The sequence below is a fragment of the Salarias fasciatus genome, chromosome 7, assembly GCF_902148845.1.
Source record: "Salarias fasciatus chromosome 7, fSalaFa1.1, whole genome shotgun sequence".
Lineage (NCBI taxonomy): Eukaryota > Metazoa > Chordata > Actinopteri > Blenniiformes > Blenniidae > Salarias > Salarias fasciatus.
In genome coordinates, this window is record NC_043751.1 from 3,027,899 (window position 1) to 3,040,848 (window position 12,950).

The window sequence follows — 12,950 nt, forward strand, 5'->3', positions numbered from 1 at the left end:
GCTCCACCTGGTCCAGGAAGACCACCACGGCGTTAGCCTGCTCCACCTGGTCCAGGAAGACCACTACAGCGCTGTTCATCCTCGCGACTGACTTGACATTATTGTAGCCTACTTTTTCCTCTACAGCCACGTCCTCCACGCTGCAGGGTGCGGGGCCACGACCCGGACCCCGTGTTTGCGGGTGAGCTGTCTGAGGTTGGTCATGGCTGCAGCCAGACCCCCAAACAGACCGCAGAACCTGCCACAAAACCCCGAAAATGATATAAACTAATAAATGCGCTCTGTGATTAATGAACTACAGTGAAAGTGAACATTAACAACTTAAACAAACAGAAAAAAACAAGCAAAAGGCCACGCCACACACACCACGCTCTCACACACTCCTGCCACCACTTACTCCCAGCATGTACTGCGAGAGAGATAGAGAAGGAATTTTTTTTCCCTCTTAATTCAAAATAAGTAAAAGAAAAAAATCCACTAGGTTTGTTGTGTTTGAGCTGTAATCTTTACTCAGGGGAAGGACATTGCATGGAAGCCATTTCATGGAAAAAGTATTTACAAGGAGGACTCAGACCTCAGCAACACTGAGGACATTAATAAAAAAAGAGACAAGAGTTAAGAATTTGAAGTACTGCTGCACCTTAAACACTGCTCTGATATCCAAACTATCCAGATAAATATATTTATAATATTTATATCATATTTACAGAACATGTTCATGGTGTAATCTATAAAGGAACATAAATGGCTGAGGCACATTTTACTCAAAGAGAAGATGCTGCAGGCAGTCCTCTTCGCCCGCCTCCCCACAGGATGGGAAGCCGGGGTGACAGTGGCTGTCCAGCTTCCTGTAGCTTCCCACTAGAGGAGGAGGAGGACATCTGGGTAGGATTTTATCCTGAACCAGTGAACCAGTCATCTCAGGTTCAGTGACAACAAGTCAGAGTGCAGCTACAGTATGAACAAAGAAAGAACGTACAGTAAAGTGATGATGAACGCAGGCGGTGTGTGTGTGTGTGTGTGTGTGTGTGTGTGTGTGTGTGTGTGTGTGTGTGTGTGTGTGTGTGTGTGTGTGTGTGTGCGTTCTCGTATTTCTATCCTTGTTGGGGCCAAATGTCCCCACAAGGATAGCAAAACGTGAAACGACGTGCCTTGTGGGGACCTTTTTCCGGTCCTAAGTAGGAGAAACAGTGTTTTCTTGACCATGTTGTTGTTACTGAAAAAAGTAAAAGTGCAAAAACATTTCTTTAGGGTTAGGCTTTGTTGTGGTGTGGGTTAGGGTTAGGGTAAGGGTCAGGGTTAGGGGCTAGACATGAATGGGAGTCAATGGAAGGTCCCCACAAGGATAGAAATACGAGACTGGGCGTGTGTGCGTGTGTGTGTGAGTTGGGGGGGGTCTATAAATCCGACTCGGGCATGTCTGGCACGTCGGCCATTAAGTACCCGATCCCGTAGCGGCCGTTGGGAGCCGTGTCCGTGTCTGTCGGCCCGCCGCCGCTGGGCTTACGGTAGATGGCGTTGCCGGGCATCGGTGAGGGTGCCTCGCTGGGAGACTTGCCCTGGATGAGGCTGGCGTCGTCGTCCTCACCGGGCAGGGCGCACTCTTTGATGATGCGGCCCTTTTTGTAGGAGACGGCAGAGTGGCCGCCGCCGTTATCCTCGATGATGTTGAAGTAGCGCAGGCCAAAGACCGCGGGCACAGGCAGGACGGCCATCACCACCAGGGAGATGCAGACCACGATGCCCCACGTGGGGAAGCGCAGAGACTTCTCCACTGCCTGCACAACGGGAAGCACAGTGAGCCACGGCCTCGCTTCAGAAGACCAACACTGTGACTCAATGACTTGCGTAGCTGCTTTTTCAACAAAAGTACCAAGAAACTTTAGTTCCCGGTAATTCTCGGGAAGGAACTGAAAAAGTTCCTCTGCTAGTTGCTGTCTGAAGTCTCAGAAAGTTGATGAGCTACAGGAAGACACTTCCAATCCAGAAGAGGAGACAAGATAAAGAGTGAAGCTGAGGGAGAGGAGGGAGTCCTGTTAGAGTGTGAACCATTCAGGCTTAGGGAGACAGAACCAGCCCAGCAGAAAAGCAAACTTCTTCATTTATCTATAGATCTATATTATATAAATAGAAAGACAGATAGATAGGTAGATGTAGTGGCTGAAATTATGACCCATGAAGTATTTATCCAACCAGACAGATCAGTGCTGCAAACCACACCCACAGCTTGGGAACCTTTAATAAATACTAGAGGCTGTTTTAGAGCTAAAATAACATATTAGCACTGAACCAAATTTAGACTGTGCTCCCGGCAGTTGAAATGAACTTCCTGTGACGGTCTTTGTTCTGCATTCCTGCAGCTGTTGTCCACGTTGACCTTTGTTTTCACTTCGTTGTTGCTTCAATCTGGTGCTTTGTGTCTTAAAACTAAACATCCTGTTTGTCTGAAAGTGAAAAGGCGCCTAAACAAGCACAATGCTTCATCTTCACATTTATGTCCTGTACGATGTCCTTTGAAGTCAGTCCTCATGGCTGACGGTCTTCCTCTGGGAGGCGGCGTGAACTCACCTCTTCCTGTATCCAGGCGCTGTAGCTGGGCGGCGTCATGGCCAACTGGATGAAGCTGGCGCACAGGAGCACCAGCAGCAGGATGGGCGTGATGTACTTCCACATGTAGTAGTAGAAACGGCACGGCGTGAAGCCCAGCATGTCCTTCAGGTCTTCAAAGAACCTGAGGGGAAAAAACAGAACGGAGCAGCAAGGGTCCACATTACAGTCTGCAGCTCAGTGAACCTGTCATCCCATAAAGTACAGGATGTAACAAAATGCTTCTCTGAAAACTTCATCTCTGCAGGCTTTTCCTTCCATCTCAGACGCTGTTGGTACAATTGTGTACGTACTTGTCGATCCCGTAGAACCAAGCGATGGCCACGTTTTCCAGTATGACCACGATGAGCAGGGGCAAGGTGGCCGAGTAGTCGTCGAACATGGTCACAAAATAGTTCCCTGAGCGTTGAACAAACAGGAGACCGATAGAGAAGGCCAGCAGGCAGCATCCGACTGTGGAGGACAGGTGCAGAAAGTTACACGTTTAGAAGGATGGAAGGTTTTTGTTTTTGTTTTTCAATCCTGACGGAGCTATCGTTCTCCAGATGAGCAGGACATGAAGTAGAGAAAGGGTCTGTTTGGAATGAGGATCATTCTCCTAACTCCTGTTGCTTCTCCATCTTCTTTCTTCACCATCGTTCTCCACCTAAGGCCTCTCCCAGGCACAGACTGGATTTCACAAGTGCTACAATGAGCGTATGCCTGTTGATGGTTTGCTGAAGGCAGTGCCGTGAGACTCAGAGGATGTTTGTGGATTTAATTACTTGCTGCAGACTCCAGATATCCAGGTATGAAGCTTTGCATTTCATCACATAAGAAATGTACATGGGATTTTTTTGCAATCCTCCTCCACCCACTGACAGATTGCACATTCGTCATCCTCCCTGCACATTAACAACACAATCCCTTCACAGACTGAGACATCATGCTTTGGGTGGGAAATGACTGTCAAGTCGTTGAGGTGAAACTTCACAGTGGACTGATGATCAGCAGCATGTCCATGCTGGACTGTTTATCTGAAAGCTAAATGTGAGCGTTCATCTCGAGATTCACTGACTGGAATTCACCGCTGATAATTTTCAAAAAGTTAATTTTGAAAAAAAAAAAAAAACCCTAAATACCATGCCTTATATTACACTGCCATTGCCTTGACATGTTTACAACTCTGTTTACAACTCTGAAACTGTTACTGTAACTTCATTAGGAACACCCAATTTCCCGGGGGCGGGGGGCATATGGCCGCTACACTTTATTTTTTTCCTGGGGGAAACCCTGCATCTGGAAAAAAAAATTAAGTGGAGAAGCTCTTGATGTGTTAGAAGGAACTTTCTACCATGGCTATTTATTTATTTATTTATTTATCAGGGACAATGCATATTGATCAGAACTTCTTTTTCAGTAGTAATGTAGATATGCCAGAGTTAGCCATGGACTAATTTAAATCTGTACGATGAGGAAGCTGCTCTCAGGCTTGGGAATCCTGGAATAAATATTATAGCGATCCTGTTGCAGTGCAGAGAGCATTCAAAGGAAAACTAAACAGTTGATCAACGATCTTGTCAAAGGAGTCACTCAGATTAAGAGTTTAGATGTGCGTCCTGAAAGTTCGGCAGTACGCTGACGTCCTTCATCCAGTCATCGTGCTCGTACGGGTCCGCTCCATTCAGCTTTGTACTTTTTCCTCGTTCCTTTTGTTTCTTTTCTGTCAGTGTTTCTCTGTAATTACATCGTAGTCAGCTCGCAGGTGATAGCGTTCCATTTCATTGTTTACATTTCCCAGCCTCCCCGTCCATCTTGCATCGCGTGTAAGTCACATGGTCTTCCCAGCTCTATTCAGAAGTGTGGAGGTCATGTCCTAAGGGAGCTCACTGCAATTCCATGTCTCATAGCAGACTAAAGCCTCGTTAATATGACAATATTTTCACATGAAAATGAAAAACTCTGTTGTGCTTTCGGTGTTAGTTTACACGACGATGTTCAAGCCAGTGAAAACTGAACTTTTTGAAAACAGCTTTGAAGGTGACACTTCTTGCAGGATCAGGCTAAAACCTCTGAGTAAAGAGGAAATAAAGAAATGCTGCTGTTGCACACGGCGCTGCAGTCAGAGTATTAGTTTTTCCCATGTGCCAGAAAAAAACTAGATTTACTACACCGTCACACGGATCACATGTGGAGACAGTGTTTTCTGAATAACAATGTTGATTTTGTCATGGGCCAAAGTTAACAAGAAAGACAATTTAAAAGAGGTTCAGTGTTTGAAACGTGCTGTTCTCTGTTCTCTCTGGTCAGGTGAGGGACAGGAAAAAAGAAAGGAGGAGCCCAGCCTACTACAGGGACTGGCCGCTGGGCCACTCACCGGCGGAAACAGCGCTTATCATTCTGCACCTCACATGCGCTTTACAGCATCCAGAGCTGAAGTGAGCATGCTGTGTTGTATGCAGTATCGATTGTTAATTAAATAAAGCATGGGATTCCACAAGGCACTGTTTCAGAGGTTCAAGGCTAATCTAATACCCCTTTCACACTGGCCAAAAAACCCGTTCAAACCTGCTAATTAACCGGGTCCTCATGGCAGTGTGAAAGTGTTCACTCGGCATTAGACCCGGGTTTTTCAACCCTGCAGTCGACCCGGGTTTTTAGCGGGTCGCTACTGCCGGCTTTTTAGTGGGAGGGGCGAAAGGGAGTGTGAAAGGCAGACGACACGAGTCGACGCGGTAACTTACGTGATGACGTCGACGCAGCGTGGCTACGTTAGCGCGCTAGTTGTTGTTTCTGGACACAGCGGGAGATTTCCTTTGTCAAGATGAGCCAGTATTGGCAAGATAGCGAGACCAGAGAGCTGCTCTGGATCCGTGGGGAAGAGGAGATTCATCTACAGGTAACGGAGACTGTGTTCCGCTGCACTGTTTACTTTCGTTTTGCTCCGTCGCGCTGATGATGTCATCAACGCGTGACAGTATCAGCGCGGGAAGACGCAGCGATGCGGCTTGCCAGCAAGCGGTTACATGCGGGTCTGCATGCAGTGTGAAAGGACACAAAAGGTGATTATTAGCGGGTGGAAAACACGGGTGGAAAACACGGGTCGACCCGCCAGTTGCAGTGTGAAAGGGGTATTACTTTATCCTTGACGATAGCAATAAAAGTTAGGTACTGTGCCCCCACCCTCAACAATATTTTTAACAGATTTAAAGCAGAACTATGCAACTTTATTACCTCAATAAAAGTTTTTCAGAATCTGTGGGGGTAAACAAAGACTTGGCGTGATTCGCCGGTCCCTCCCCTCCCCCCAGTGTCTGTCTTGAAAACAGCACTTGCAACTTTCAGAGGAGCGGACCCGACTACACCTGGCGAGAACAAACGTGCTTTACGGCACTCATACGGGAGAACAAGTATAAAAGCACGTAAAACAAACATGAAACCCTCGCTAGTGTTAGCAACGCCACCCTGAGGTGCTCACAGATGGCAGAACCGAAAAGACAGAAACAACCTTTGTTTGCCGAGTGGAAAAAAGGAAACGAGAGTGGGACGCTCTCTGCACGGGGGTGGGGGTGGGGGGTGATGCAGAGAACGTTTACGACAGTGAGCTTTCACAGGAGACCAGTAGGGGAACGCAAGAGCAAAAGTTGCATAGTTCTCTTTTAATTGTTTCAGGAAAATTGCCATCCCTGATAGGTAGTTTTGTTACCTGACTGCAGCATCCACTTGCATTCCTTCAGGAAAACTACATGATTTGCAGCATTTCTGCCTTTTCCATGAAACAGAACTTGTTTTCAAAACGTTGCCTTCTGATGTGACATGAAAATGCGAAAATGATGCATTTTCACTTGAAGTGTTGTCATGTGAATGGGTATAATACGTACAGGCTGCATTGTGGGGGGGCTTGAAGCACGGCTATGTTAGCTAGCTCTCCAATATGAATCTATCTGGCTTTTGGGTGGAGCTCAGTGTGTTGCTGTGTGCAGTCTCTTTAACCTGTCAGAAACTCCTTGCGAACTTTGAAGGTGTCTATCAGCGGAGTGAGGATGCCCTCAATGGTGCCAAACATGCTGCCGAGGCCGAGGTTGACCAACATGAGGAAGAACATGACAGACCAGAAGGGCGAAGCCGGGAAGTGCGTCATGGCCTCAGTGAAGGCGATGAAGGCCAGGCCCGTGCCTTGGACAGCCTGTTGGTGGAAGAGAGGTCTCAGCCTTTAACATCATACACACTATGAGCACATTGTCTTCTAGCTGAGCTTGGCAAGGAAAACATTTCACTAAAAATTTTATTTTGAAAAACCCTTTGGGAAAAACTCTAATTTATCAACCAGATATAGACATTGAATAATGGGTATTGCACACTACTGAGAATTGAAGGTAACAAGGTGTGTTTATCATCAGAAAAGTAACTTAGAATTAGTTAACTACCATTAAGTACTAGGCATGGCCGTGTTCCAACACCATCTCGTGTTTAAAAACAGTTTTATGACAGTAACTGTTGCTGGGCTAATGCGATGTGTTTGTAACTTCTGCAGGACATTTTTAAAATGTTTGCTTCAGACTTTTTTGCATGTAATTTGAGATCATTTTAGATTTTCTGAAGCAATGTTTACATGCCTTATTGAGTTCGTCTTCAATACTGCAGGAGTCCAGTCCCAGTTTGTCATACTCATTCTCCTTCACATCCTTGATGATGCTGATCATCTTATGGTAGTCCTCTGCACTGACCTGACTGCTCTGAGTCAGGTTGATATGGTGGGGGATGAGGCTTGGTTCCAGGCCATTCCCCAACAAGTCCACGATCCTATTGGTGTTCCTTTCAATGGAAAGATGGCACAGAGGACAACAGACCAAAGAGTTCATGTTTACCAAGTCAATGAATACCCCAGTATTCATTAATTTAGCATGAAAGGAGCGAGAACTCACAGAGCAATGCATTTGTCATTCATGATGTTTGCTTTAAAGCCCAGAACAGCAAAGACCACCAGAGTGGCCAGTACTGAGGTGAAGAAGTTAATGAAAGACACCAAGACAGCATCAAAGTGGCAGTTATTGTCACGCTTGTTGTAGCTGGAAAAGGCGATGACGCCACCAAAACCAAGGCCGAGTGCGAAGAAAACCTGTGTGGCCGCCTCTCGCCACACTTTGGCCTCCAACATGATCTCCAGCTGGAAGGTGATGAAGACATTTATAGATCAATAGATCAGATGAAGGAAGAATGCACATAACCTGCAGGGAGGGGAAATAAATTCCCACACCACTTCACCACAACTGTATAAAACATAATTCGTGCACCCAGATTACAGAGCATCTTCCTCCACTAACATCCACATTATCGAGCATATTGCTCCTCTAACATCCAGATTACATAACAGGGCGTCAATGGTGGAGGACAACAATGGGAGTGTTTTTCAGGACCTTTGGGAAAGTGTGTGCTTCGATGGTCGGTGGTTGCTTCCCTGGAATTGTTGGCTTTTGTTGCTGTGAGATTGTTTTGAGAGGACTGTTGTGTTTGGCGCTATATTAGTAAATTGAACTGAGTTTCACATCAGTGAGGTTTGTTTTGTGTTTGTCCTGCACGAGAGGAGAAGCCTCTTATTCAATAATCTGGATATGAACTAACTCTAATCCATGTTTGAATCGTTTACAACAGTTATTTTTCTGTGATATTTGAATGTAAGCTTGGTTTGGGGGACCAGAGGACTGGAGGGGAGACAGCGGGGGGGACCAGAGGACTGGATGTGTTTACGGCCGCTAGTAATTATTGGCCATTGGCCCACTCAGTCCAGACGCGTGCTCTGGACTGGGAAACTTTTGGTGGGGGGGTTTGGACATTGAGGAGCATTCAATGTTTATTTCATGACTTTCCGTGTTGTACAGCCTTTTCGTTTTTTTTTTTTTTTTTGGGGGGGGGGGGGGCTTTTAATTTTTTTTTTTTTTTCAAATACAAGTGAACAAAATATGTTGTCAGAGACAAGTGATCAATATGAAAAGAAATAAGTATATACAATACAATATACATAATGTGTAAGATTTTCACAGTTTTTACAGCGCAGAATGATGCGCAGCATGTCTACATTTATGCACAGTTATACACGTGTGGCATTTTCTGTTAAAGTTACTAGGTGGAGCGCTCATCATTTATTTTTTCAGTGCAATTTAACTGATGCACTATGGACAGATACCATGACTGGCTTCATACTAACATTATTGTTTCAGCTTTTCTTTCAAAAGATATCATTTATAGTTTTGTTGGTGATAACAAAGAGTTTGACTTTCTGGTGAACTGCATTCTCATCCTCGGCAAATTCTTTATTCACAAATGTAAATTTACAAGGAGACAACCCAGATTTTTGTATTTTTCATAGAGAGTTTCTGTCATTTACAAATGCCCTTAAAGCTGGTGTCCGGAGTTTCCGTTAGTTTCCAATGTATGTATCATTTTTCAGCAGAGCTTAAATGTGTCAGTCTGGTTCGATACTACAATATAATATTAGCATAAAGCAATATAAAAATGTATTTATGAGTACCGTTTTCCTCTCATAGACCCCCATGTTATCCGAAAAAGCGCCGGTCAGCGTCAGCCAATAGATTTCGAGATTCCGCATTCTCGTGTTGTCAATCAAAGTGTGGAGCAGCCAGAGAGCACGGCCGCTCGCCCAACAGAGGAGAGTTAGCTCTGCAGCAGATATATCCACTGTCTGCTGAACATCCACCGTAAACAGCTCAACATGGAGGATGCTGCAGGACTCAGAGGCTCTCATTTTCACCTGACAGATAATGCGCGTGCACAATTAAAGGGGCGTGGCTTGGTCGCTCATGAAAGCAGAGCGAGGGCAGAACCTCCAGACGTTGGATTAAAAAACCTGTCTCTTTCAAAACTCTGGACACGAGCTTCAAATTAATGAGAAATAATTATGCATGTAACTTGTTTAACTTAATCGAAATTTACGATTTCCAAAAAAAAGCCCTAATTTTGCTTTATTTTGTTTTGATTTATTTATTTTTCTTATCCTTTTGTTTGATTTTGAAAAAAAAAAACATGATACAGTCCTTATGACAGTAAAATGGGCTATTTAAAGCCAATCAACTGCAGTAATTATTTTCTTATTGGAAGAAAATGTGTGTAACAGCACTCTTGCTTGAAAAAAAATACCGGCAAATACAGTGAAACTACTATGAATTTTAAAAAAACCGTGATATGAAATTTTTGCCATACCGCCCAGCCCTACGTAAATCCTCTAATAATGACCTGTATTCCATTGAAAACCCATCTCCTTTAATGACCGGGTGCGTCTTTGAAGAAAGCTCATAAAATCCGCCTCCCAATATAAGGTTTTTTTTGTCTTTTCTTTTTTTCTGTGAAGCGCTACAGCGATGTACTGACAGTAGTCTGTGCTACAGCGCCAGTCCCCCTGGTGTGGCCACTGTGTGTATTACATGCGGGAAATTACATCCGGGAAAAATGGCGGCGGACAGAAAACATTAAACTCGATGTTGAGATTTAATTTTTTTCACATCGATTAAGAAAATAAAATTGAATGAATCTAATTAATTTGCTATATCGCCCAGCACTAGTTCAGAGGGTTCTATTTCCTCCCTCCTGACCACCAGAAGGCAATGCTGAAAGCACTGGAATGTTCCCCTTTCCACATGCGCAGTTCGAATATGTACACCAACAAAATCACTTGTGACCCCTGGGTGACCCAGGAACAACAATAAGTTCTGGTGTCCAACCCCAGGTTTCATTCCTTTATTCTTCTCGTGTGCAGTTCGCATACAGGTTGAAGATTATGAGACAAGCCTAAACAGAATCATAAAACTCCGTCTGCTGGAAGCCTTGCTATGCAGGTGGCGTACACCCCATTCCCTCAGCTTACCGCATCTCTGTTTTTTCTGACCTGCCGGGCGCTCCACTACAGAGGCTGATGGAGGAGGGAGCTGCTGAGCAGCGATTCCCTCTCCTAGATGTAGCCTTAGCTGGGCCGCTAACCGGTGATCAGCGTTAACTATCTTCTGACCGGCTGCTCACACCCACCGAACCTGGTGGGTGGTGCCGCTACGAGAGCACAAGGGAGCGGGAGCTGCCAGGCAGCTGTCCCCTCTCCTGAGCATGGCCCCCAGCTGGTACTCATGGGTTTGGTGGTATAGCATCTGCTGTGTAGGTGGTGTGTGCCCCCTTCCCCCCTTCCCACACTACCATTGTTTTCACCTGATGCATGCACCCACCGCTCCTGGCAGGTGGCACCCCAATGCAGGCAGAATGAAGAGGGATCCGCCGAGCATTCCCCTTATTGGACGTAGCTTAGCTGAGCTACTAGCAGGGTAATCTGCACTGTGCAGGCGTTGTACATCCCCTTCCCTCAGCTTATCACACCACCCTTGTCCTTTGGCCTACTGTGTGACAGTATTGGTGTCAGCCTGAGCCGTGACCGGTGAGGGCGGCGTTTACTACCTTCGCTCTCAGCAGGTGGTGGTTTACCTTAAGAGGGCAGAAGGACGAGGCCACAATGCAGCCACCCCTTCTCCTAGACTTAGCTTCAGAGAGCTACTGGCTGGAGTCTGAGTTTGCTGTGCAGGCGGCATATGCCCCCTTCCCTTAGTTCATTGTACCAGCTTTGTTCTTATGCCTATTGTGAAACTCAGTTGTTGCCTGTTTGTACTGATAGTTCTGTAGCTGAACGCTAGCCGGGCTGCTCAGCTCTCAGAAAGTCAGCTGGGTCTACCTCTGTCGGGAGGCCGTGTCCACGCATTCCCTTGTTGATGTGTACCATCTCAACATCTCAACAAAACCAGAGATGGTGATCAACTTCAGAAGTAAGAGGAAGCCTTCACAGCCACTGTGCATGCTGGGATAGGAAGTGGAGGAGGTAGAGAACTACAAGTACCTGTGTGTCAAAATCAAAAATAGACTGGACTGGAAATCCAACACTGATGCTGTGTACGAGAAGGTGATGAGCAGACTCTACTTCCTGAGGAAGCTGAGATCCTTCAACATGTGCAGCTAGATGTTGGACATGTTCTAGCAGTCTGTGGTGGCCAGTGTTCTCTTCTTTGCTGTGGTTTGCTGGGGGAGCAGCATTGGAGCCAGTGATTCCAACAGACTCAACAAACTGATCAGGAAAGCTGGCTCCGTGATTGATTGCAAACTGGGCACTATTGAGGCTGTGGTGGAGAGGAGGACAATGAGCAAACTGTTATCCATCATGGATAAGTAGAAAGTTAAGTGGTGCAGCAGCTGCAGTGTTTTGCCCAGTCCTTGCGGTCTTGAATACTTGCAGCTCCTCTGGTGGGAAGTCATCCTCTATTTACCCTGAGGGTGTATGTGCCAGCAATATCAACCCTGCTTGATTGAGTTGCAATGCCACAGCCTGGCGCCAGCTTTCTCGAAGGGGCTCTGGGGCTTCACCCCCGAGAGCCCCACAGAACCCAGCATGGGACCTGCACTTAATGCTGGATGGCGTGTGTCAGCCTCCCCGTGAGCACCTCGCTGCAGTGGGTGCCACACGAGACCACATTCTTGGTGGCCATTGGTGACATTCGTGAGCAATGTACACGCTTTATTTATTCACCCATCATGCCTGGAGTAGCACCCAGATATTAGGATGGCCACTCTGAGGCCGAACTTTGTCCTTTTCCCACAGGTGGTGTCAGGTCTACAGTCTTTACAGCCTATGAGGCTCCCTATTGAGCATCCCTTAAGACCAGGTATAACTCGGGGCCCAGGAAGAGCCCTGGGATGCTATATTAACGATACCACATTCATTTGTTTTTCCGGACAGCTTGGGCTGTTATGGAGGCCCTGACGGCGCCTCTGCACTCTCAGGCAGCGCTTTTCCCACTGGATCATGGATGCCTTTCACAATTCTTAGCTGGTGGTGAACCACACTTGGGTGTGTGCTGCCACTCCACCAGAAGGGTGCCCACATCTTGGGCTGCCCTGAGGGGAGTACCCTGGATGACATTTATGCCGCTTCCTTCTGGGTGAAGTCAGCACCTTCTCTCTAGTTCAGTGGTTCTCAAACTGTGGGGCGCGCCCCTCTGGGGGGGGCCACAGTGCGATGGCCGGGGGGTGGGTGGCGTGTGACTGTGGGGAACATGCTTTTTTTTTCCACCAGACTAAAATAAAGTGTAATTGCACATCCACTCCAGTAGTTGGCAGTGGCGCTCTCATTGTCAGAGTCTCTACGGTGTAGGTTTATTTGCAACCAGCTGCGATGTGAAGCCAGTAAACAAACCCTGAGACAACATGGAGACATTTTTAACAGGGATGAAAAGAAAGGTGGAGAGAAACGAAGATAGTAAGTCAAAAGAGAATTGTGGCTGAGTGTAGAGAGGCAGGATCCACTCTCAGGGCAGAGGTCT

The 12,950-nt window shown here is 46.4% G+C and overlaps 1 protein-coding gene across 1 annotated transcript in view; it reads right to left on the minus strand.

Annotated features, from left to right (window-relative positions):
• Positions 1-1,382: 1,382 nt before the first annotated feature.
• slc6a15 (solute carrier family 6 member 15) overlaps positions 1,383-12,950 on the minus strand; it is a 35,186-nt gene continuing 23,618 nt past the window's right edge. The window contains exons 6-11 of the mRNA XM_030096310.1: positions 7,512-7,753; positions 7,203-7,401; positions 6,580-6,772; positions 2,901-3,060; positions 2,569-2,731; positions 1,383-1,778 (exon numbers count right to left, since the gene is read on the minus strand). Coding sequence (XP_029952170.1) covers positions 1,398-1,778; positions 2,569-2,731; positions 2,901-3,060; positions 6,580-6,772; positions 7,203-7,401; positions 7,512-7,753 — 1,338 coding nt within the window. The 3' untranslated portion in view covers positions 1,383-1,397. The remainder of the gene's footprint in view (positions 1,779-2,568; positions 2,732-2,900; positions 3,061-6,579; positions 6,773-7,202; positions 7,402-7,511; positions 7,754-12,950) is intronic.